Source organism: Capra hircus, chromosome 2, assembly GCF_001704415.2.
Source record: "Capra hircus breed San Clemente chromosome 2, ASM170441v1, whole genome shotgun sequence".
In the NCBI taxonomy this organism is placed as follows: Eukaryota; Metazoa; Chordata; class Mammalia; order Artiodactyla; family Bovidae; genus Capra; species Capra hircus.
Window position 1 is genome coordinate 117,436,289 of NC_030809.1, and position 27,841 is coordinate 117,464,129.

At 39.1% G+C, this 27,841-nt stretch overlaps 1 protein-coding gene across 1 annotated transcript in view; it reads right to left on the reverse strand.

Annotated features, from left to right (window-relative positions):
• Positions 1–27,841, reverse strand: part of PDE11A (phosphodiesterase 11A) — a 449,211-nt gene that overhangs the window by 389,630 nt on the left and 31,740 nt on the right. Inside the window, exon 2 of the mRNA XM_005675916.3 lies at positions 811–969. Coding sequence (XP_005675973.1) covers positions 811–969 — 159 coding nt within the window. The remainder of the gene's footprint in view (positions 1–810; positions 970–27,841) is intronic.

Genomic DNA, 27,841 nt, shown 5'->3' on the forward strand with positions numbered 1-27,841 from the left:
AATCAGCACTGGCAAACAGCAATCTCACAGCCAGAAGGTTAAATTATAAAGTGCTTTTTAGAATCAAACAGGAATATGGCAATCATAAACCTAAACAAATTAACTTGAGGTTTGCTTTTACCACAGATTTTATAAATATTCCACCAGGTTCTATTCAACATGAACGGAAAGAGATTCGAAGCCAGAACTACAGCTCTTTGACGCTCTCTCTTTTAAAATGAGCTGGTGGATAAAATACTGGTGAGAAAATTCAACATTTCAGAGCAAAGAGTACATCATTTCTACCAAGGTCAACTGCTCTTCAGGGACAAAAATAATGTCCTTTTTATTAGCAATTTGGAATAACAATTAAATAACATTCATTTTATTGAGATTTTTATAGAAGAACTGAGAAAATAATTCTTCACAGTGGTTGTAAAAATATAAGAAAAGGGCTGAGTTTCTGAAACACAGTAATCTTTTTATCTGCCCTATCTTCCCTTGGGCTGTGTGTGCTGGTGTTATGATTCTCAATTAAAAAGCTTATTTATAAGGAATATAAAGATTAGGGAATAACAAGAAAACTATTGGGGATTGCAATGAAAAGCAAGTTAAGGTGAAGATGAAGTAATTATTTTCAATTATACTACATTCTATGATATGGCAAAAAAAAAAAGCTCCCATTATATTACATATAATAGGAGAAAAAGTTATTTGATCCATGAATGGTCTAATCCAACAGCTATTCACATAATTCCTGTCCTTTTCAGAGAGAATAGCAATCAGTGATCAAGAAGAAAAGTACAAATCACAAGATGCACGCAGTCTTACTTTTTCATCATCTTCAGTAAATGGAGCACCCTCAGGAATCTTATTGATCGCTTGGGCCACGCCGATGATCTCACCGTCACTGCTTCGGATAGGCATGCACAGCAATGACTTTGTCTTGTACCCAGTTAGCTTGTCGATTTCATCATTGAATCTTCGATCCTAAAAATAAGACAAGAGAAGGCATTAATTGTATGTGCCTTGTTGTCAAGAAGGAGAGAGAAGTGTATTTTTGTCTATTTCTGTGTATAAGAACTTACTGTTGGGAACCTCACCTCACTGATTTTTAATAACAACAGATTTGATTGTATGTTGAATTCACCAAAGGAGTATAAATGAAAACAAATCACCCCCATAGTTGTTAACCACAGTAAACGAAAAGACAAACTTTAAACCCCACCACAGCAACATGTCAAAACTGGGGGAGTGGGAAGTGTTTTTTATAGAACTTCACACTATGCTATTTACTAAAATATGTTATTTCACATAGACAACTGGCTATAAAGTATTATATAAGAAAAATACATAATAAATATATTAAGTATTATTTTAAAAATGCAGAAAAGCACTACTTTTCTTCCAGTCAAATGATCCTGTGGGAAAAAAATAGAATGTATGAGCCCATACTGATACTTTTTAAATACTTTTTAAAATGTTTTTAATGTAATGGGGAGGAAGTAGGTAACAGGTTTCTTTACAGAATGTTAGCTAAAAACGTAGAAGAAATGATAAAATTATATAATACCTATTTTGCAACTACCAATGCAATAATGGATACAAGCAAAAATCATTCATCAACGATGCCAATCAAGATGCCAATACCATTAGGTGAAAAATTACTGTTAAACAAGTTATTCACTTAGTCTCAAAGTGCTATCCCACAGATTCTTCGTTAAATTCAAAGAGGAAAAGATGTCTTTTTATTAAAAGATCTGATGGACATAAGATTGAAAAAATGATCAAACTTAGCATCACCATTAATGAGACAAAATAGCACCATGTGCCCCCCTGATGTGGTGCTATAAGAAGGACACAGCATTATCAAGGATGTGGAATGCTTTTGTCCAACCTCTGAATCTGATCATTCAGGAAAAGAAAATTAGGAAGAATGCAGATCACCAGTCGTTCTATCAGAAGCCTGACCTAGATGCTTCAAAACTGTCAGTTTCATGAGAGATGAGATAAGGCCATGGGAGCTGTGCTAGCTTAAAGAAGACTGAAGGGATCTGAAACCTAAATGACATTGAAACGTGTTGCGCAATTTAGGGAGAAGATGACTAGGGAAAGTTGAGCAAGAACTTTATATATTATGTAATATCATGTGTCAATATATAATTTCTTGGGTGTGATAGTGATATGGTAATGATGTAGGAGAATGTTCTTATCTTTAGGATATGCATGCTAGAGTATCTTGAGATGAAATGTCATAATACCTTCAATTTACTTTCAAATGGAAAGCAAGAAAAAGGAAGGAATGAAAGAAGAGAAAAAGGAAGGCAGGGAGGGTGGGAGGAAAGAGAAGGAAGAAAGGAGAGAGTGAGAGAGAAAGAGAGAGCAAAGACTGGCTCCTGACAGGGTAATGGGGACTAAAAACATTCCAAGGAAGAAGACGAACTGGATCCAGGCTCACTGTTTCAAGCTAGGGGCTGAATGGAGGCTTCTCCCAGTGCTCTTGACATTCCCTTGTTGAAAGAGGCTTAAAAATAAGAAGCAAAGCACTGTCATCTACCGCCATCTAGAACTATGAATTTTATCTGCCTGAGGGCCTAGGGAGGCTGGCTGCGGACAAGGTGAGAGCCCCCAGGGCAAACACTGTTGGCCTTCTACGAGTGTTGTGCTATCCCCATAATCAAAAGGACTGGAGCCCTCTTCTACGAAGGCCTGATTCTGGTCCAGGACTTCTGGAGGCTATTCTAAACCCTGAGTTAGGAAGAGTGGAGCCCTAAAGGAGAGACAGAAATCAAAAGCCAAGCAAATCCATATCGCCTGCTCAAAATGAGCCTGCAACCAAACTTTCAGAAAAACACTACGTTGCATTATTACTTTTGTGTTTTTCCTCCACTTAGGAGCCACCATGTATCAGGCTGTGAGCATCATCCCAGCCGTCACGGCACATGCGGTCTAGCAGCTGAGGCAGGTGACAGGCATACAAATCTATACCATATATTGTGGGAACTGATACTGAGTAAAAGAGCAAGGTGCCATGAGACAGACTCTAAAGAAGGCATCTATTTTTCTGGGGATCAAAGAAGGTCTCTCTGAAGACAGGACAAGTATGCTCAGACTAGATCCACGAGGAATAATTTGTCAGTCAAAGAATGGTGGGGAAAACTTTCCAGGAAGCTGAAACATTGCCCATGTGAAGGTCCAGAAGCAAGAGAGAGCTTAGCAGTTTTCCCCAGACTCAAAGGTCAAAGGCAAGAGAACAGGAAGGCAAAGGGAGAACGGAAGAGGAAGGCAGGAGCCAGGGAGTGCCAAGTCTTAACAGGACCAGGCAGGAGCTACATCATTCCTAATGGGAAATCACCGAACATCTTGAAGCAGAAGGATGCTGTGATTCATTTCAGCACTCAGTATTCTCTGAAAGCATCATCTTAGCTTATTTGTTCTCCCGCCCCTGGTATATAAGATCTAAGACAGAAAAGCTTTTGTCTCTCATTTACTGCCTCATACTGGCATGCTAGAGGTGCTCCACAACATTTTTCCTGAGTAATAGAACTTAAAAAAAAAAAAACTATATTGCAATTATGCAAAATATTAGAAGGTTAAAAAGGCCCTGAGACCTCACATTTCACTTCTTGGCATATATTTAGAGATACTATTATACATGTACCATAGAGAAATGTACAAATGTTCACTGCAACATCAATTATGAAAAGGAAAAACCTGGAAGTCAGTTGAATGGTTAACAGAAAGATACATTATGATGTCTCGTTTTGATATACTCTACAGCAATTTAAATGAATAAACTAAAGCTTCTTGTACTGACATGAACAAATGTCAAAAACATGTTAAATGAAGCAAAGTGCTACAATCTGATACCATCTATATAATACCACCAATATTTAAAAGCAATGCTAAATATTATGTAGCAAAGTACACTGCATGTATGAGAATAATAAACTCTAAACTAATATGCACGGTTAGTTAGCTCCAGGGAGGAAGAGAGGAGATGGCATGAGGGAGAGGGAGGGTGAGCCTTCAGCTCTTAACAACCAATTTTTCCTCACTAAAAAACAAACAAACAACAACAAAAACTTTGAAGCAAATATAGTACAGTGTTTAGACTCTATAAACCTTGATCGCCTATTCTTATCTAAAAGTTTGAAATATTTTGCAATAAAAGTTTAAGACTATTTTTTAAAAGTTAAGAACTTTGTGGAAGATGAGATTGGGTTGGAATAGGAGAAACCAGTTAGGAAATGTCAGTGGTCCAGGTAAGGCAAGATGATGTTCTGGGTTAAAAGAAAGCGATGGAGGTAAGGAGAAATAGATGGATATGTTGAGTTCACAGTACTTCCTGACGCACTGGTTGAGGATGCGGGACTAAAGAAAGATGAAGAATCTCAGGTTTTAATTTGAGAAACTGTATAGATGGAAGCACCATTTACTGGGATGGGGAACGGTGAGATGAAGGTGAAAGTCTACATATAAAGAAAGTCAAGAAGGTTGATAAAAACATTTAAAAATTAAAAAAAAAAAAGAAGGTTCATAAATTAGTGAGTGTGTCCCGTGACCTAAATCAGTGGTTTTTTACTCTGGCTGCAGGTGAGAATTACCTGAGAAGGTTGAATCAATCAGTATGAAGCTTTGGTTTTTACTTGGTTTTAAATGTTCATAAATGATTCTCATATGAGACCAATCGTCCAAAATGATGAGCTTAGTCACTAGTAAGATCAATAAAGTTCATTAATGAGAAAAAAGCCGTAAAATGGGAAGGAAGAAAGGTGATGTCATGGCATGTATTTTGGTGGTTATATATTAGTGATGTGGACCCTGTGAGACTGGACTTGAAAATCTACTCTGGAATAGGCAAGCCTTTCTGCTCTTATCTTTGTGATGGTCTGTGTCTCTGGAGAAGGGCCTCATCCACCACAGTTCAACTCTGAGTTAATCAACCACCAAGACTATGGGGTATTCATTGCCAACATAGCCAAAGCCACATGAAGACCGCAGACATAGGGGTAACTAATCACGACCAAGGGAAACAAAAATATAGTATACCCTCTTCACCCTCTTCTCAACTCTCCACATTCGCCTGATAAACTTGTAACTAGAGGAGAAAAAGATAATTATATTGATATATGTGGCAAGTGTTAATCTTCCAATTTAAAAGCTGAGAAGAATGATTCATTTCATTAAGTCTTAATGGTTTTTTAAATATAATGCATGGTAAAACATACTTTGTCCATGTCTTCATCACACTATTTATGGGAATATTCTCCCAAATTAACTCAAAAGTTGATATAATTCATCTCAAGAGAGGTCAGAGGAGTTGACACAATTGCATACTTCCCTAATTATATTAATCCTCTAGATTAATTTCCAGTTTAAGAAAATTAAGAAGGCTGAGCTGAAAATTGAGGTATAAATTAATGGCAGAGATGAAGAGAACTAAGGATAACTAGATAAAGGGACATATTACTCTGATATTATAGAAAGAATGAAAGCTTAAAAATGGAAGATAGCAAAAAATAGATCTTGCTAGCCAAGCAATGATCACAAGTGAGTACAGTAGTAAGAGAAACTTAGGGCACTCTGGAACACACAGCATGGGGCCAGGTGGGGTGGGGGTGGATCTCTCAAGGAAAGTGAAATTTTTAAGCTGCCAGCCAAAGGATCAGTGTCCCAGGAAGAGGGAATAGTATTTAAGACTCGGAGGCAATAGAAAGCTGATGAATCTGAGGAAATGAAAGAAGTTGAAGATGGTGCTCTAGGGAAGAGTCAGAGATGGAACAAAACCAGCAGCTGGAGGCTGACAAAAGGGTGCTTAGTAACCAGGTTTTTGAATTGTAAATTTACCATGGTGGTGGTTGGGGGGGGTGTGGTGCGGAGTCACTAGAGGGTTTTAAGAAGGTAGGAGGGAGTAATGTTACTGATTCCTCATTTTAGAAAGAGTTCTTATGGCTTAAATGTAAAGAATGAGCAGGAAATAAGAGATCCAGGTGAGAGAGATATCATCTCTAGACTGGATGGTGGCTACTGGTGGGAGGGGTGATGGAAAGGACTGAGGTGAAAGATATTTAGGAGGTAGAATCAATAGGACTTGCTGATTAATTTGATGTAAGGCTGCTCATGCTATTTAATGTAAAAAACTAACTCCATGTGTCCAGTGCAGAGATTCACTGAGTGATGAACAGAGGAAGGGGACAAGCGCTGAGCAGGAAATAAGCGTTCCCTTGTGGCTGTTCTGCGGTTTAACCATGGGCCATTCACGGGGTGGTGGTGCTGCCCTGTTTGAGACAGAGATAGGTAGGTAGGAAAGTGTTCTAATTTCAGGAAATGGACTTGCAATGCCAAGAGGAGAGTAATTTTCTTTCTTTCTTTCTTCTGTTTTTGGCCACTCAGCATGTGGGATCAAACCCATGCCTCCTGCAGTGGAAGCTTGGAGTCTGAACCACTGGACCACCAGGAAGTTCCCAAGAAGGGAGTACTTAGGCAAGAATGAAGGACTCTGCTCAATAACTTTACCAGAGGTCTTCAGGAGTTCACCACACACACCAGCAAAGCTTCACAGAAGGCCAGGTAAGGAGGAGACAGGGGAAGTAAGAAGAGAAAAACACTGGGTCTGTTTATTGCTGGAGAGGTAAACTTAAATAGGAAATTAACAAATGCCTCCAGGTCGATAATGAAATACCACATAGAGAATGGTGTCCAATTTGTATTCATCTCCCTGAGGATAAAAAAACAAGAAATGATCTACAACAGGAGAGATTTCTAATAAATTAAAGTAAGAGCTTCTTTAATAAGGTTGTTAAACTCTGGAATGAGTTTCTTATGACTGTGGCAGACTCTTCTTGCTTCGAGTGTTTTTATTATGTCATAATATTTTTCCTACCACAGATATCTTAAATATAACTGTTCTTGAGAAGTGCAGGGATCCCCGTGCCTTCTGTGCAGAACTACCTTTTGCATTTGACACCTAGCTATGATTTTTAATATTTAAAAATATCAAGACATAAGGCCAAAAGCAATTTTGTCTTTTTAGCAATGGAGAAGGAAATGGCAACCCACTCCAGTGTTCTTGCCTGGAGAATCCCAGGGATGGGGGAGCCTGGTGGGCTGCCGTCTTTGGGGTTGCACAGAGTTGGACACGACTGAAGCGACTTAGCAGCAGCAGCAGCAGCAATGGAACTGACCTGTGCCTGCTACAGAGAGAACCATAGATAGATATACTTCTGAGCCAGGATCTTGGGCTTGCAGCCTCCTCTGCACATTCCTGGGTTGAACGTGATGCCACAGAACACACCCAGAAAGCAGGTCCCACCCACAAGGTCCACTTAGGCTGTAGACAGAACTAACTTCTTCAGTCTGAGCCTTCAGGTCCTTGAAAGAAAGAGCTATGTTCATTGCACTCGAGAAACCCGGCCTGCCCCAGGAAGACATATTTCAAAGGCACGTAAGAAGCCTCAAAGCAAAAGGGAATCTATCCTGTCTTCTTTTCACTTTCTCAAAGAAGCCACTCAAGGCTCCCCAAGGCAGGAGCCAGAGCTACAAATCTCATTCCATTCTCAGAATCACAGCAAGGGTGCATCACACAAATCTCTTTTACCCTCTCTGTGTTTAAGAGCTCTCTCCCGAACACTTTAGAGTAAGATTATCCAGCGCTTGCGATTTAGCCAAGAACTAGTCTTGACCACCTATAAGGGTGATTGTTTTAACCACAATCTCAACTCTACCCTGAGCCCTTCATAGCCAAGGTCATAGCTAAGGTTATCAAACTCTTCAAGTTTGAAAATGTCCACATGATGGGACATACATGAGAAAGCATGTAAATACAAAAAAGCTTCTATTAACTCCATAAAACATTTAATGAATTTGTATCTGAGTTATTCTTTCCATAGATTACAAAGGAAAAGTAATACATGACACGTGTATATATACAGTAATACTTCAGTCTACAGATGTTGTTAGGTGTTCATAAGAACAGAGCAGTTGCTAGCAACTGTTCCTGACACTGGGATGATTTGCAGGGCTTTAGGTAACTACTCATGTCCTAGCCCCACACTGACCAATTAAATCATAACTGGTGGGAGGAGGGGTTGAGCAGGGGATCTGACTTCTAACTGTTGGTCAGGGTTAAGAAGCACAGAATTACAGGTCCTTTAATAAGTCCAAGGCTGCCAGGGATCTGGGGGGCCTTGTGAACTACTACTTTAGAGTTTCAGAACATTTGTTTGTTAGCTTTGGTTTGGTTAGGTTGGTTATGTTTTCCACCAACTTTCCTCATAGGCTTAGTGCACTGGCCTGCATATCTTACCCAGAACCCTACTGCCCTTCTCCCAACAACAGAAGGTTTGAAGACCAAGTTCAGTCCCACATCTCATCTACATCCTCTTTCAAATGGCTTATGGAGCTGCGAATGAAGAGAAGTTAATGGAAATACAAAATATAAAATGAATAAGTCATTGAAATGCAAACCAATAGATTGGCCAACTGTCTGAAGCTTAAAAGTGCTTTTATCGGTACATCAGTTAGTAACACCCATTTAATTCCAATTCATAGAAGCATCTCCTCACATTTATGACTGATCATAAACAGCACTTATTTTCCCAAAATTGCTTGGAAAGCTAAGCTTTCAAAAATTTTGATTAGTCTTTAACAATTTGAAATGTACTATTCTGCTTTTCTCCATACAAAGAAGTATAATTAATTGTTCTGAATAGATGGAAGGCTTGAGAATACACTGCACAAAAACAAAGACATGGCATATGGTAACTAGAGAGCTAATGCTTTGAGCATCCTAATTTGATACTTGCCGAGAAAAAGTGCAAAATTATCACTGTTGTTCTTAATATGTATTCACAGAATGTCATTGCTCAACAACTAACAAAAATCTTCCCTCCGAATTCTTTTACACACACACACACAAAAACAAAATGTGTAAAGTTTTAAATACTACAAAATATTCCCCAAAAGTATGTATGTTTTTGAAGTGTTACTCTTTTAGGACCTGAAGTGGTGTGGTAGGTGGTTCAGTTCAGTTCAATCCCTTGGTCGTGTCCGACTCTTTGCGACCCCATGAATCACAGCACGCCAGGCCTCCCTGACCATCACCAACTCCTGGAGTTCACTTAAACTCACGTCCAGCGAGTCAGTGATGCCATCCAGCCATCTGTCATCCCCTTCTGTCCCCTTCTCCTCCTGCCCCCAATCCCTCCCAGCATCAGAGTCTTTTCCAATGAGTCAACTCTTCGCATGAGGTAACCAAAGTATTGGAGTTTAAGCTTCAACATCAGTCCTTCCAATGAACACCCAGGACTGATCTCCTTCAGAATGGACTGGTTGGATCTCCTTGCAGTCCAAGGGACTCGCAAGAGTCTTCTCCAACACCACAGTTCAAAAGCATCAATTCTTCGGCGCTCAGCTTTCTTCACAGTCCAACTCCCACATCCATACATGACCACTGGAAAAACCATAGCCTTGACTAAATGGACCTTTGTTGGCAAAGTAATATCTCTGCTTTTCAATATGCTGTCTACGTTGGTCATAACTTTTCTTCCAAGGAGTAAGCATCTTTTAATTTCATGGCTGCAGTCAACATCTGCAGTGATTTTGGAGCCCCCCAAAATAAAAGTCTGACACTGTTTCCACTGTTTCCCCATCGATTTCCCATGAAGTGATCGGACTGGATGCCATGATCTTCGTTTTCTGAATATTGAGCTTTAAGCCAACTTTTTCACTCTCCACTTTCATTCTCATCAAGAGGCTTATTAGTTCCTCTTCACTTTCTGCCATAAGGGTGGTGTCATCTGCATATCTGAGGTTATTGAGATTTCTCCCGGCAATCTTGATTCCAGCTTCTGCTTCTTCCAGCCCAGCATTTCTCATGATGTACTCTGCATAGAAGTTAAATAAGCAGGGTGACATTATACAGCCTTGACATACTCCTTTTCCTATTTGGAACCAGTCTGTTGTTCCATGTCCTGTTCTAACTGTTGCTTCCTGACCTTCATATAGGTTTCTCAAGAGGTAGGTCAGGTGGTCTGGTATTCCCATCTCTTTCAGAATTTTGCACAGTTTATTGTGATCCACACAGTCAAAGGCTTTGGCATAGTCAATAAAGCAGAAATAGACGTTTTTCTGGAACTCTCTTGCTTTTTCCATGATGCAGTGGATGTTGGCAATTTAATCTCTGGTTCTTTTAGAAAAAGAACCAGCTTGAACATCAGGAAGTTCACGGTTCACGTATTGCTGAAGCCTGGCTTGGAGAATTTTGAGCATTACTTTACTAGCATGTGAGATGAGTGCAATTGTGTGGTAGTTTGAGCATTCTTTGGCATTGCCTTTCTTTGGAATTAGAATGAAAACTGACCTTTTCCAGTCCTGTGGCCACTGCCGAGTCTTCCAAACTTGTGGGTATATTGAGTGCAGCACTTTCACAGCATCATCTTCCAGGATTTGAAACTGCTCAACTGGAATTCCATCACCTCCACTAGCTTTGTTCGTAGTGATGCTTTCTAAGGCCCACTTGACTTCACATTCCAGGATGTCTGGCTCTAGGTGAATGATCACACCATCATGATTATCTGTGTCATGAAGATCTTTTTTGTACAGTTCTCCTGTGTATTCTTGCCACCTCTCTTAATATCTTCGGCTTCTTTTAGGTCCAAGGAACGGTGACTGCACGGGCACAGGAGGGCCTGGAGGAGCTATTCCATGTTCAAAGTCAGGAGGGGCAGCAGTGAGGAGATACTCATCATCCAAGGTAAGGAGCAGTGGCTGCGCTTTGCTGGAGCAGCCGTGAAGAGATACCTGTGAAGAGATACCCACGGGGGGTAAGAAATCCAAGTAAGATGGTAGGTGCTGCAAGAGGGCAACAGAGGGCAGACACATTGAAACCATAATAACAGAAAATTAGTCAATCTAATCACACTAGGACCACAGCCTTGTCTAACTCAATGAAACTAAGCCATGCCCGTGAGGCCACCCAAGACGGGCAGGTCATGGTGGAAAGGTCTGACAGAATGTGGTCCACTGGAGAAGGCAATGGCAAACTACTTCAGTATTCTTGCCTTGAGAACCCCATGAACAGTATAAAAAGGCAAAATGATAGGATACTGAAAGAGGAACTCCCCAGGTCAGTAGGTGCCCAATATGCTACTAGAGATTAGTAGAGAAATAACTCCAGAAAGAATGAAGGGATGGAGCCAAAGCAAAAATAATACCAAGTTGTGGATGTGACTGCTGATAGAAGCAAGGTCTGATGCTGTAAAGAGAAATATTGCATAGGAATCTGGAATGTCAGGTCCATGAATCAAGGCAAATTGGAAGTGGTCAAACAAGAGATGGCAAGAGTGAATGATGACATTCTAGGAATCAGCTAACTAAAATGGACTGGAATGGGGGAATTTAACTCAGATGACCATTATATCTACTACTGTGGGGAGGAATCCCACCGAAGAAATGGAGTAGCCATCATGGTCCACAAAAGAATCAGAAATGCAGTACTCAGATGCAATCTCAAAAATGACAGAATGATCTCTGTTCTTTTCCAAGGCAAACCATTCAATATCACAGTAATCCAAGTCTATGCCCCAACCAGTAATGCTGAAGAAGCTGAAGTTGAATGGTTCTATGAAGACCTATAAGATCTTTTAGAGCTAACACCCAAAAAAGATGTCCTTTTCATTACAGGGGACTGGAATGCAAAAGTAGGAAGTCAAGAAACACCTGGAGTAACAGGCAAATTTGGCCTTGGAATATAGAATGAAGCAGGGTAAAGACTAATAGAGTTTTGCCAAGAAAATGCACTGGTCATAGCAAACACCCTCTTCCAACAACACAAGAGATGACTCTACACATGGACATCACCAGATGGTCAACACTGAAATCAGATTGATTATATTCTTTGCAGCCAAAGATGGAGAAGTTCTACACAGTCAACAAAAACAAGACCAGGAGCTGACTGTGTTTCAGAGGTTTAGAACCTTTGAACTTTTAAGAACTTTTGCTTTTGAAGTGTGGTATTGGAGAAGATTCTTGGACTGCAAGATTCCCTTGGACTGCAAGAAAATCCAACCAGTCCATTCTAAAGGAGATCAGTCCTGGGTGTTCTTTGGAAGGAATGACGCTAATACTGAAACTTCAGTACTTTGGCGACCTCATGCGAAGAACTGACTCATTGGAAAAGACTCTGATGCTGGGAGGGATTGGGGGCAGGAGGAGAAGGGGACGACAGAGGATGAGATGGCTGGATGGCATCACTGACTCACTGGACATGAGTTTGAGTGAACTCCGGGAGTTGGTGATGGACAGGGAGGCCTGGCGTGCTGTGGTTCATGGGTTTCCAAAGAGTCGGACACGACTGAGCAACTGAACTGAACTGAACTGATGAGGTTAGAAACAGCCATTGTTATTACCAAGTTACTTTTCTATTTGATCATTGTTATTACCAAGTTGGGCTTCCCCGGTGGCTCGGCAGTGAAGAATTCGCCTGCCAGTGTAACAGATCCTGGTTCAATCCCTGGGTCAGGAAGATGCCCTGGAGGAGGGCATGGCAACCTATTCCGATATTCGTGTCTAGGAAATCCCGTGGACCAAGGTGCCTTGTGGGCTACAGTCCACAGTGTAACAGAGTCAGACATGACTGAAGTGACTTGGTATACACACGTTACCAAGTTACTCTCCCTCAGCTGCGTTGCTAAAGCAAACTTGGTTTGCTGATCTTATTTCTCTTTTCTTCATTTCTCTTAGTTGGCACTTTTGTTTGGTCCTGTCTTATTGTTGTCATCATGGCTATTATTATTTATCTTTCTTATAAGAGATACAAAGATATCTCAAGACACAGGAAAATGGAAGAACCACAGCATAGCTGAAACCAAGTTGGTGAGGTGGTAGGGTATGAAACAAAATGATGAAATCTTAAATTTCTTTAATAGATGGGACAGGTAGCTATTAAAGACCCATTGTAAGTGTGCAGACAAATTGTATGTGGAGTTAAAATGCAACTCCATGCTCTATAAGATTTATTATGTATAATTAATATGTCTGAGCCAAACATCACCATATGAAGAGACAGCCATGGTAAGTCAGCATATAGAAGCACCTATCTTCCTGGCACAGTGGAGCCATCTAAGGACTTTGGTGAATCAGGGAGGTGAGCCTACAGGTAGAACCAAGAAAGCCAAGAAGTCTGTGACTATGGACAAAGGACTGTCAACATGGGGTTGTGGTTCAGACACCAAACAGTCAGGAACCAGGGACTATAGGAAAAGCCAAGGTCAAAACCGCGATGCATGAAAAGCCAGGTCTAAATCAGGAGTCAAGATTAACAGTGACACACTAGAGATCTGGCCTCATTCCCTTGTTTAACAAGGACCATAGGAGAAGAGATTAGATTTGTGGTGACCAGAGGTGGGAGGTGGGAGCAGAATTGGAGGAAGGTGGTCAAAAGGAACAAACTTCTAGTTTATTAGACAAGTAAGTGCTAGGAACGTAATGTACAACATAACAATTAACACTGCTGTATGTTACCTGTGAAAGTTGTTAAAAGAGTAAAGCCTGAGAGTTCTCATCACAAAGGAAAAGTTTTTCTCTATTTCTTTACTTCTGTATCTATACAAGATCATTTGCTGTCGTTCAGTCCCTCAGTAGTGTCTGACTTTCTGAGACCCCATGGACTGCAGCACTCCAGGCTGCCCTGTCCTTCAGCACTTCCCAGAGGTTGCTCAAACTCATGTCCTCTGAGTCAGTGATGTTATCCAACCATCTCATTCTCTGTCATCCCCTTTTCCTCTTGCCTTCAATAAAATATCATAGATGTTCATTAAACTTATTGTGGTAATCATCTTATGATGTATTTCAGTCAAACCATTATGCTGTACACCTTGAACTTATACAGTGCTGTATGTCAACTGTATCTGGATAAAACTGGAAAGAAGATTAAGTAAAAGCTCTGGGTTTAAAAAAAAAAACAAAAACCAACAGGGGTCACCTCCAACAGAAAGCCTTTTGTTCTTTCCACTCTGGGCAACAGAGACAACTGGAAAGTGGCCTCTAAATGTAAACAGCTGTATCAGTCAGAATCTGACTTTCCCACATTTATGAAAAATATAGCAATTTCTAGTATAAAGTGTAAATGTTATATTTTAATACATATTTTAATTAGGTTTTACTGTTACTAAGTGGAAGTGACTGTTTCTGTATGACAAAAGCTTAATGTTAAAAAGTAATTTTTAAATTTCCTTTTAAATGTTCTAAAAGTTCTAAAATATTTTTAAACTCATTTAAAAATGTTTTAAAAAATATTTTAAATCATTCTTTCTTGTGAGAACATGATTATAAATACATGATTACTTAATATTAAAATATATCTTAGAGCTACAATAATTAAAAGTATGATACTGGTTCATAAAATTGATGAAAGAGAATAGAGAGTCAAATTTATATGTGTATATACACATATATAGATGTGTGTGAATAAATGTATTTAATTAAGAGTATAATTTCAAATCAGTCAGAGAATAATAAGTTATTCAGTTAGTCACATATTTGGGGAAAGTAAGATTCTTTTCTCACATTATACATCAAAGTTAATTGCAAGCTGCATAAAGAGATAAATATACTCATCTCTTGATGAACTGCAAATGTGGGACAGATTACTCAAACCCTGCCAAGACACATTTCTTATTTTAACATAAAATACTATGAGAAAAAAGTGTCTGAATATTAATCATAATAGCCAATAATATGAGAATGCATAGATCCCACATATTATCAAATAAATCCTAAATTTTCACTCAAAAAGTCATCGACCTTATGTTCAAACGTTGGTCTTCTTTTCTACCAAAACTTTAACGAAAACAATCAGTAAAAGTAAGATCAATTCTATTTCTTTCAGTTGTTCATTTCAACTAACATTGTTTTCTCTTTCTGGCTAATATTCTTATCAGAAATACAAATGGTGAAAAGTTTCAGTACAAGAATGGATACTGACACAATAAATGAAATCATCATTTACTTTACTTGAGAATTATATTAACACATTTTTATAATTAAAAAAATTAAATGTCAAAAGTAAAATAATAAAAAAATGGAAGAAATATAATTGAAAATTTATCTCATCTCTTAAGGGGAAGTCTCTCAACCCATAATACCACAAGAAGGAAGCATAAATGCTGAGAGATTTGACTAATAGAAATTAAAATTTTTAATCTCAAAAATAATGCAAAGAATTAAGAATAAAGTTGAAAAAATATAAACACATCTGGCTGACAAAAGAATTCTTACAAATTAATTAGGAAAAATGACCAATAGGTAGGAATTGGAAATTAACAAAAGAAAATACAGATAGGAAAAAAGTTTCATATTTCATATAAATATATGAAAACTGTCAAGTTACAACAGTTATAGGTTTTCTATAAAATTGGCAAAGATTTAAAATTTAAAGTGTCAAGATACCTAACTTAATCAAAAGTTTTTGTGGAAATACTTTTGTATACTACATTGCTAGTGAGAATACAAATTAGTGCGATATACATGGAGGACAATAAGTATGGGCTTCCCTCATGGCTCAGCAGATGAAGAATCCACCTGCAAGGTAGGAGACACAGGAAACATGGGTTCGATCCCTGGGTCAGGAAGATCCCCTGGAGGAGGAAATGGTAACCCACTCTAGTATTCTTCCCTGAAAGATGCCATGGACAAAGGAGCCTGGTGGGCTATAGTCCATGGGGTCACAAAGAGTCAGACACAACTGAAGGACTAAGCATGTGTGCACATAGCAATAGGTAATAAAAACCTTTAAAATTTTCATACTTTTCAATACAGTAGTTTTATTCTAGAAATTCATAAGTAAAAAATGAAAATAAATAATCAACAGAAAATTTATTGTTATGGTATACATCACTACTATAAAAATATTATAAGTTATTATTATACATGCTATATATAATTTTATTCTGACATGGGAAAGAGACAAAGGAAAAAAGTTTAAAAAGTTCCTTCAAAGTGATGGGATTACTATTTGGGACAGCACTATGGTTTCAAAAGTATCCCTGAAAAAAAACAGAAGTCATTATACTATTGGGTTGCAAGTAAAATAGATAGGTAAGATATAACAAATAACAACTCTCAAGATGGGAGTGCGTCAATCTTCATAAAGAATAAATTATGTGAAAAGTGGCATAGCACCCTGTTATTTTTTAAAGTCATTATCATCCTGGCTATAAAGCTCTTTGCCATAAAAATTAAGCCAAATTGAATTGCTACACAGAATATCAAAGGAATTTGATATTTTCTGAAAATCACAGAGAACTAAGAACAAAAAGACTGCCAAGATACTATAGCTGAGCAATGTTCTAATATGTGAAATGGATGAAATGGATGGATCTTTCAACTCTCTCAGACTCTGACCCTCTCCACATTTAACTGGTAAACATCACAACGTCTTAACGTGGCATAGCATATACAGTATAATGATGGAAAACATTGGATTTACAAAAAGGATGAATACTCGAAATCAAAAACCAGTAGCCTCATATTGGTTTCTAAAACAAAGTTCTCACCAGACTATTAAACCAGTAGATGTAAGTTTGGAAGAAACTGATAGGAACAAATCTTCTAGACACAAGAGTGTGTTCAACCACTGAAAACCCAGTTTAGAAAAAGCCGTATCACTCACTGTACAAAGGACTTGGGGGCAGCATGTCACCACTCCCCTCTGATCTTCTAGGTTAGTTCCCGGGCCTGGCTGGTTCCATACACATTCCCATCCCCACTGTCAGCCACTGTGCCCCTGAAGCCTTTCTTTCCTGTTTCCATGCCAGGCTTTATTTCCCTGGTGCTCACCCTAGCTTGGCTGCAAACAAGCAGCTGTGCTGAGAATACTCAGATTACCTCCAGAAGGTATATGGCCACATGCTCCACCAAACACCGGGGGCATGCATCTCTAGCCCTCAAATTTGAGAGGAAGAGTAATGGACCAAACTGAAGGTGTCAACACATGCTTTGTTTCCACCAGAGGACTGTTTTCATCAGCAGGACTCATTCAGAAACAGTCAAGAGAGACACAGGAGTGGACTCAGCACCCACGGTGCCTTTTCCTGGATAAAGTGTCAGGATACTCTCTAAAACATGCTTGCAAGTAGGAGTCTTCTAGACAGACACACTGGCTGGAGAACTGAGTCAGCCTGATTTTTGGCAGCCTTGTCTAAGTTACTCCACGCTGGACAGAGTTGGTTAGTGCCTCCTAGACCTTGTCTCCTGCCTACTGCCTTGTTCCAAATATTTCCTAGACCAGCTGGCAGAATGCTACACTGGTGTTTTTATGAACTAGATCAAGCCCTTAGTAGAGCCAGTCAGTTATACGGCTCATCATATTTTGTAGGTCTGGGTTCTGCTGGGTTAGAAAGATTGGGCATATTGGCTAGCACTCACTCTTACAGGAGAAACAGAATCAGGGACCATTCTATGAATCATAATTTACTTCTGAAATGCTTCAATAAAATGAGCAATCAATTAATCCAACTACAATTCTTCCTTGGTTTAGGAACTGCATAGGATGGAATAACAAAAGCAGAAACCACAACAAATCCTTGGTTGCTCAGATCTATAAGCCCTAGACATGCTCGTTTAGACAGAGCAATAATACACTTCCAATATCTATGGAAACTTCAACTTTAAAACTTATTAGTGAGTCCCTCTGTCTAAGGAAGTCCCTCTGTCTTACTTAAAAAGAAAGATTATCAGTGGGCATCATCGGGTATTATGTTCCCCACCATAACCACCCACTCATATGCTCATATATAAGTACATCTGATACATCTGGAGACACACTAAACCCCACAACAGGACACGTCATATAAGCGGGCAAGTTGACATTGAACATTGGTGAAAACTGACTAAGAGCTAGGTAATAAAGCTGGCCAATTTGAAATAGTTAAGTGAAATAATTGGTATCACGCAGAATAATCATTTCACCCCAATGCACTTTATTTAAAAAACATGTAACTAGAGGAAAACTATTTTAAAATTTAAAATACACTTCTAAACTATCAATCAAAAAATAAATAAAATGGAAATTATAACTAAATATTATGTACCAAAATGGTAGGACATAATTAAAGAGGTTCTTAAAGTTTCATCTTAGATGCTTCGATTAAAAAGCAAAGCACAACTTATTGAAGTGATCAACTGACCATAAGGAATTAGAAAAAAGAACAGCAAAATAAACTCAAGAAAATGAGAGAAAATAATAAAAATAACAGCGGAAGTTAATGAAAAAGAAAATAAACATATAATGAAGAGGATCAACAGAGGTCAGAAAAGTAACAAAACATAAAAATCTCTGGAGAAAATAATCAAAGGGGAAAAAGAGAGATATAAAATTTTTAAAATCAGTAATAAAAAGGGCAAAGCTATAGTTGCTACAGAGATTAAACAGATAAGACATTATGAACATGTTTGTATCTATAAACTTGAAAACTTATGAAATAAACAATATATACAGTTTAAAAAAAAACAACTCATAAAAAAATAGAGAACATTAAGAGTCCCACAAGCTTTAAAGAAATTGAATTAGCAGTTCAAAATAGTTCTACTACACACACACATACACACACAGGAACCAGAAAGATTTCCAGGAAATTCTACAAGACATTTGAGCACTGGGAAATTCTAATCTTATGCAAGCTATTCCACAGTGGAAAAAAAAATCATTTGTGATATAGATTTGGGTTCAAAACCAAATGAGGATATTATAAGCAAGGAAAAATATAGACCAATCTCACTAAGTAATGAATACAGATTCAAAGCCTCTAAAAATAAACATTTTTACAAAACAAATCAGACAGTGAATTAAAAGGTAATTTGTTATGACCAAGTTGGTATTTCCTAGGAATCCTAGATTGGTTTATCATGACAAGATCAACTAAAGTAGCTTACCACATTAACACGTTAAGGTGAAAAATATTGTATCTTAATAAAGGTAGGAAAATTGGGTAAAATTTTACATCTATCTAGTGGTTCTGCAATACGGAAGATCTGGGTTCAATCCCCGGGTTGGGAAGATCCCCTGGAGAAGGGAACAGCTACCCATTCCAGTGTTCTTGTCTGGAGAATTCCACGAACTGTATGGTCCACAGGGTTGCAAAGAGTCAGACACGACTGAGCAACTTTCACTTTCACTTTCTTCATGATGTGAAAAATAACAGCAACAACCTCCTTAGCAAACTGGGAATAGAAGGCATTTTCTCAGCCTGATAAAGGGCACTTCAAAAAACCCACAGACATCTCATAACTAACAATGAAACTCTAACCACATCCTTGGTAAGATCAGGTTCAATATAAGGATGTCTGTTTTCATCAATCATATTCTACACTGTTCTGGAGGTCCTTGCATAGTAAATCAAGAAAAAGGAAAGTTAAAGAACTAGGAAAAAAGAAACAAAAACTTTCATTATTTTGCAGATGATACGACCCCTTACATAGAAAATCTCAAAAAACAAAGCTTAACACATCAGGGTTATTTAATAAACGTTGAGAAAAATAAGCAATAAATTAGTTGTGAGGATTAAGTGAAATAGCCTATGTTGACTATTTGGCACATAGTAGTAATTTTGTTAATACTAATTTCCTTCCCCCTAAAATTTACTTTTAGGTATCAATGTCATTTAGGAAAAGAATTTTTAAAGAGTAAAAATTTCACCCGAATGTTCATAGCAGCATTAATTACAATTGCCAAGATATGGAAGCAACCTAAATGTCTATCAACAAATGAAAGGATAAAGAAGATGTGTGTCTGTGTAAGTGGTAAGTGTGTGTGTGTGTGTGTGTGTGTGTGTGTGTGTGTGTGCGCGCGCACATGGAATACTGCTGCTGCTGCTGCTGCTAAGTCACTTCAGGCGTGTCCGACTCTGTGCAACTCCATAGACGGCAGCCCACTAGGCTCCCTCATCCCTGGGATTCTCCAGGCAAGAACACTGGAGTGGGTTGCCATTTCCTTCTCCAGTGCATGAAAGTGAAAAGTGAAAGTGAAGTCGTTCAGTCGTGTCTGACTCCTTGCGACCCTGTGGACTGCAGCCCACCAGGCTCCTCTGTCCATGGGATTTTCCAGGCACGAGTACTGGAGTGGGTTGCCATTGCCTTCTCTGACATGGAATACTACTCAGCCATAAAAGGAAGGAAATTTGCAACAATGTGGATGAATTTAAATGGTAATATGCTACACACAAATATACAGTTGATGGAATTCTCCAGGCCAGAATACTGGAGTGGGTAGCCTTTCCCTTCTCCAGGGGATCTTCCCAACCCAGGGATCAAACCCAGGACTCGTGTATTGAAGGCAGATTCTTTACCAGCTGAGCCACATGAGAAGCCCAAGAATACTGGAGTGGGTAGCCTATCCCTTCTCCAGTGGACCTTCCCAACCCTGGAATCTCCTTCATTGCAGGCGGATTCTTTACCAACTGAGATACCAGAGAAGTCCCCTGGTTCAATCCCTGGGTTGGGAAGATCCCCTGGAGAAGGAAATAGCAACCCACTCCAGTTTTCCTGCCTGGAGAATCTCATGGACAAAGAAGCTTAGCAGGCTATAGTCCATGGGGTCGCCAAGTTGGACACAACTGAGCAACTAACACACTTTCATAACCAGTAAGGGCGGTGGTGTTTGAAAGATCTATGCATATATACATATATGAAGAACTCCTACAAATCAATAAGAAAAAGGATTACTTAGTAGAAAAAATAGGAAACTGACATGGACAAGTATTCAAAGAAAAGGAAACACAAAACCACAAATATATGAAAAGACGATTCAAGGGGATATTCACAGGGTTCACTGTGGAGCATGCGTATAGCTCGCTGCCTGCTGTAACTGGCCTCTTCTTTTCCTGGTTGCGAAGCGACTGAGGCCCTGAAACAGGCGGCTATGATGGGAGTGGACTCAGTAGGAAGCGCCAGAGTTTGCAACCTTCTGGTAGTGGTGGTGCTGGCCCAATGCTCATCCACCTTGAGGAGAAGACACAGTGGAAGATCAAGGTCTTGGAGATGAATGTTGGATAGTGAAGAAACGACTAATCAAGAGTCCACTGACGTTTTAAAAAATGATGCTAAAACTACAGAAACATTCAGCTCACACCAAGAATTCTACAAAGATGGAGGAAATTATCTGTGGTCTTGTCAAAGGAGAAGCTGTCATACTTCAGACACTACAGTCTTTGCTTTGACACTAAGTAAATACAAGGAAAAAGATGCCCAGGATGTCATAATATCACTGACAACTGTAAACTGGTTACAGATACATGTTAAAAAAAAAAAATACTCAACTGAAGGAAAGATATGCTCTTGAAGTTGATCAGTTCTTACCAGAGATGAGAAGCACCTTTGCATGGCTGAAGAGCATAAAAAGTGACTAATTTGCTTGCTGAACAAGCTTCCTCAAAAGCTAAATTTTAAAAAATTACGGAAGAATCTGAAGACATGTTCAAAAAAGGATATGAGAATTTATTTGATAAACTCCAACAGCATGAGATTCCTGCACTTTCGCACTGCATAGGTGATGTACTTATTTGTCAAACTAGTGTTATCCAAATGTCGAACTGGTGTCCAGGAGATGGATTTTTATGAAAATGTAGCTTTCTTAAAGCATGTAAAGGGGAATAAATACACATATTTAACAAAAATAGAATATCTCAATCCACAATAAGACAACAGCAACATAATTCTGTTAAGACTCTCAAAGACACTTAATAATAGCAGTGCTGTAACCAATATTGAACACATTCCGAAAACTAAATATCTAAATGATAGAATGGGTGAACTTCTGGAAAAGTACATGGGCTCTTATAATACTGGTTTAGTACAATCTAGTACTCATTGGAGGTAATCAACACTATCCTACAGAAGATTCTATAGACAAATATCTTTTAGGAACACAGCTCTTCCATAGGAGAAACTGATGCAAGAACTGCTCATCTGTTCATCTTTCTCTGAAGTTCCTCCTTTGTTACTTCTATGTTTTCAAATATGTCAGGTCCATCAACTGGAAACTCTTTTGTCTCTACTTTCTCAACACTCTTTACTCTTTAAATAGGTTGGAAAATAAACTTAAAGCCAAAATTAGAAAATAACTCCCTACTTTTACAAAGTCAGTTCTTCAGTTTAATATTATCAAACTCTTTGTGAGGAGTCTTTTATACTGGGAAAGTTGATGTAATTTTGAAAAGAAGTTTCATGAAATGGAAATCATGTGCATGATTTTAAGCGTTGCTGTTTTTATAGTACAGATAAATCATGCTGATGGCATCACCATCTCCTGAAAAAAGACAGGAGATGATTGACTGACATCTTTAATCACCAGGAAAAGGAAAACCACATGTTAAAACCACAATGAGATACAATTCTCAACATACCAGATCAGCAAAAACTTTAAAAAAAAGTCTGAAAATATCAAATGTTAGCAAGAATGTGGAGCAACAGAAACCCATACATTGCTAGAGAGAGTGCAGTTGGCCAACCCTATTTCAGAAAATGTGCTATGTGCCAGGTCACTTCACTTGTGTCTGACTCTTTGTGACCCCGTGGACTGTAGCCCACCAGGCTCCTCTGTCCATGGGATTCTCCTGGCAAGAATATTGGAGTACATTGCCATTTCCTACTCTAGGCGATCTTCCTGAGTCAAGGATTGAACCCTCTCCTCTGTCCATGGGATTTCCAAGGCAAGAATGCTAGAGTGGGTTACCATTTCCTACTGCAGGGGATCTTTCTGACCCGGGGATTGAACCCACATCTGTTACCTCTCCTGCACTGGTAGGTTCATTCTTTACCAATAGAACCACCTGGAAAGCCCACAAAAAATAGTTGGTCATTAATAGTACTTTTAACATGTGCATAAATTATGACCCCCTGAATTCTATTTCTAGGTATATGCTCCGGAGAAACCTCACTCACGTGTATTAGTTGTCTATGCTGCTGTATCAACACAAATTTAGTGGCTTCAAACAATTTAAATTTATTCTCTTACATTTCAGGAGGTCAGAAGTTCAAAAATTAGGGTCAGTAGGGCTGCATCCCTTCCAGAGGCTCTGAGGAGAATTCATTCCCTTACCTTTTCCAGCTTCTGTAGACTGCCTGAACTCCTTGGTTCACAGCCCAATTCTCCATTTTCAAATGAACTTCAAAGCAGTACAGCATCTTCCAAACTTTGGCCTTCCTGCCTCTCTATTATAAGGACCATTGTTACTACTCTGGACCCACCCAGATAATCCATAATAATCTCCCCATATCAAGATCCTTAGCTGAATCACCTCTTCAAAGATTCTCTTGTCTTATAAGGTAAGATATTCACAAATTCTGAAGATTAAGATGTGGACATCTTTGAGAAGCTATTACTCAACATGCTACAAAAGGAAACTAGGGACCATGTACAAAATGCTTATAACAGCACTATTTATAAGAGAAAAAACAACAAACCCTAGAAATAACTCGAAAGTTTATCCATTATAGAATAGGTAAATTGTGATATATTTATTCAGAGGGATATTATACATCAGTGGATATTATGGCTATGCATTTGGGCAGAAAAAGCAAGAAACAGAAAAATATACATAGAATGATTCCATTTATACAAAGTTCAAAGACAGAGAAAATAAAATTGCATATTTTATTTTAAAACATACACAGGTGGTGAAGCCAAAACACAAAAAAAGCAAGGCAATAATTACAGGGTGGTGATAACAGGGGTAGGATTCAGGAGGGAGGGCAATAAAATTGTTATGGGGCAGCACATGACCTCAGGGGTAAGGGCAACATTTTATCTTTTAATCTTCATGGCAAATAGATGGGGAGACAGTGGAAACAGTGGCTGACTTTATTTTTCTGGGCCCCAAAATCACTGCAGATGGTGACTGCAGCCATGAAATTAAAAGATGCTTACTCCTTGGAAGGAAAGTTATGACCAACCAAGACAGTATATTAAAAAGCAGAGACATTACTTTACCAACAAAGGTCCGTCTAGTCAAGGCTATGGTTTTTCCAATAGTCGTGTATGGATGTGAGAGTTGGACTATGAAGAAGGCTGAGCGCCGAAGAATTGATGCTTCTGAACTGTGGTGTTGGAGAAGACTCTTGAGAGTCCCTTGGACTGCAAGGAGATCCAACCAGTCCATCCTAAAGGAGATCAGTCCTGGGTGTTCGTTGTAAGGACTGATTTTGAAGTTGAAAGTCCAATACTTTGGCCACCTGATGTGAAGAGCTAACTTATTTGAAGAGACTCTGATGCTGGGAAAGATTGAAGACAGGAGGAGAAGGGACGACAGAGGATGAGACGGTTGGATGGCATCACTGACTCGATGGACATGGGTTTGGGTGGACTCTGAGTTAGTGATGGACAGGGAGGCCTGGCGTGCTGCGGTTTATGGGGTTGCAAAGAGTCAGACACCAGAGAAGGCAATGGCACCCCACTCCAGTACTCTTGCCTGGAAAATCCCATGGACAGAGGAGCCTGGTGGGCTGCAGTCCATGGGGTCGCTAAGAGTTGGATACGACTGAGCGACTTCACTTTCACTTTTCACTTTCATGCATTGGAGAAGGAAATGGCAACCCACTCCAGTGTTCTTGCCTGGAGAATCCCAGGGACGGGGGAGCCTGGTGGGCTGCCATCTATGGGGTGGCACAGAGTCAGACATGACTGAAGTGACTTAGCAGCAGCAAAGAGTCGGACATGACTGAGCGACTAAACTGAACTGAAGTAGGAAGGATGTCCAGTTTATAACTATTTTTCACTCTGTAAATACATATTTTCTCCCCTCTGGATATGTGATACATTTCACAATTTTTAGGAAAAGCAATGGACAATAATGAAAACTGAAGATCCACAGCTCTTGTCGTTGCCAATATGTTCAGCACACATCTTGTTTTTACTTTCGTTTACAGGGGTCCAGGGGGTATGCTTTAGCAATGTACATGAGCAGTTAACAACCCAACTCTCACTATGTTAATGGGAACACTGCAGCTAAACCACTAAACTAAAACTTTACTCCATGGAGTTATTGGCACTAAAATGGAATGTTTACTCAGAGAACTACACACCTCAATTTGTTCACTTTTCTCGTTCTTTTAGTGTGCTGACATTACCATGTGTTACAGATAACCTATTAAACTGTTCACGTGGTTCTCAAGGCAAGAATACTGAAGTGGTTTGCCATTCCCTTCTCCAGTGGACCACATTTTGAATATTCATTGGAAGGACTGATGTGCAAGCTGAAAATCCAATACTTTGGCCACCTGATGTGAAGAGCTGACTCAGTGGAAAAGACCCAGGTGCTGGGAAGGATCAAAGGCAGGAGGAGAAGGGGACAACAGAGGATGAGATGGTTGGATGGCATCACTGACTCGATGGACATGAGTTTGAGCAGGCTCCAGGAGTTGGTGATGGACAGGGAAGCCTGGCATGCTGCAGTCCATAGGGTCGCAAAGAGTCAGACATGACTGAGAGACTGAACTGAATCTATTAAACAGAACTGCCTTCCTTCTCTATAATTCTCTCCACATTGCTCTGTCCTGATAACTTTTATGACTTTAATACTACTGATATGTAATTTTAAGTTAATAATCTAATCAAAAATATAGATTGATAACAATGAGCAATCATAATTTTTTAACTATGTTATTTCTCCAACCTCTGATTGGATAAAACCAACAATTAACTATTTTCACACACAAAGCAACCTTTTCTCAAAAGCGGCAGAACGCAATATTTGAGTCCACATGGCAATAGGTCTCCAGTTTCTCCGTAATACTCTGCATGGCAGATCTCACTGTCAAAGTACCAAAGCACTTAATTCCCCTTTTAGATCCACTAACTGTCCAATTTCACACCTGCCCTATATCCTCTTTTCTAAGAAAAGACAGTATTTCAAGCACTCCTCTCCTAGATCTTACAACAGAATTAGCTGAGCCAGCTTGGGAATTCAAAGACTCCCTTGAACATAAGTTTCTTAAAAGACCCATATTTATCACCTGACAAAAACTTCAATGAACACACAAAAATAATTTTCCCACAAAAGAAGTTTTTGCTTTTATTCAAAAAAAATTTAAAGAAATGGTATCAATATTACTATCCTCTTCTGTTTCTATAGGGATCCAAATGATGAGAATGCTTTCTTGTGTGAACAAAGGGGACAATTGGCAGAGGTGGTAGTTTTCTCACAGAGGCTCAGCTGGCTTCACATATAACATAAATACGCAATAATTCTAAAGATACATATAATTAAAATACATATTACTAATATATTCTATTTTACATTATAAAAAGTCTAACAGAAATTTCTACAAATACAATTTTGAAGGGTAGATGGCTAATCAAAATAAGCAAACTTGTATGTGTATAGCAAGACACTGAAGTATAGGTAATCCATTTTAGATGATGTATCTTTCACTCTCCATAATGGGGCTCGGTATATGATTCTGCTAAGTAATATTCAGAATAGTAAAAATGATTTTAAAATCCCGAAATGATATAAGATATTCTGCTATGCAGTCTCTAAAATTATTATCAGACCACATAGAATTTTTTTTTAAACAACAGTTAGAGCAAGAAAACTGTAACCAAGCCAGACACAGCTTTTTCCTGAAAAACGGCTCTGTATCAACCTCGTACTAAATCACCAAAGCAGGCAATGAGGGGTAAAAATATCCAAACAATTCACCAACATTGGACTCCAGAGCTTCCAAGCAGTCCTAACACCCGTCTCCATTTTGATGTTCAGAATATAAAAAAAATACACCCAAAATACCAATGACAGAAGACCCTGATGCCTTTAATGACTTTGCTATTGTCAGCTGGGAAGAATACTATCAGTGCCGCATGGCAATGATTTTACATATACAGAAACTGAAGCAATAAGCAGTTAAGCCATGCAGCCAATGGTGCTGAGCCTGGATATTAATAGAGGACTGCATGATTTTCAAAATCCACTCTGTGGACTCGGATTTTATATGGCATGTGGTCTGAAGAGAAACTTGAACCAACTTTGGTACAGACCCACAGCAGCTAACAAAGACTTACAGTTGGAAGAAAATTTTTCTGTTGTTTTTTTTTTGTCTTGTGCTCCTAAATTTAGTCTTGATGGAGGTCTTCAGGCCCTTAATAATTCATCCTGATTAATTCCAGTCATAGGGCATAGAGTGACATATGAGGGACAGAAACCTGCCTAATCTCCTTGACCTGTCATCTCTAACTATCCACCCAAGGGCATCCCTAATATTTGACAGCATCTTTTCAGACTGGCCTCCTGCATGAAATAGGACCAGGACAGCTTATAAATTTCCTAGCCACAAATTCCTTAAATTCAACTGAGATAAAAGCAGATGAGGAATAATTCTTACAGATCATATTCTTGCAAATAACTGATTTAAAGGTGTACTTCCTGCAGTAATAATCAGAGATAATTCAATCTCCTTAAAGCCATCATCACATAGAATAATCACTATTAAAATAATCTTCCATGGGTTGATCATGCAAAAATCAATGCCTCTTGGCCAAGGTTCCTTCATAAATTCCCAAGGAAAGGTAAGTGCTTTTGATGGTTCATGACAGGAAGTCTAAACTCTATCCCTACCTCCTCCAACAGTCCATTGAGGGCTCAGGACACTGGATTTGGACCTGTGTGGCACACAGCAAAAGTTTTAGTTCTGGGTGTTCATTGGAAGGACTGATGCTGAAGCTGAAACTCCAATACTTTGGCCACCTCATGCGAAGAGTTGACTCATTGGAAAAGACCCTGATGCTGGGAGGGACCGGGGGCAGGAGGAGAAGGGGATGACAGAGGAGGAGATGGCTGGATGGACATGAGTTTGGGCAAACTCCGGGAGT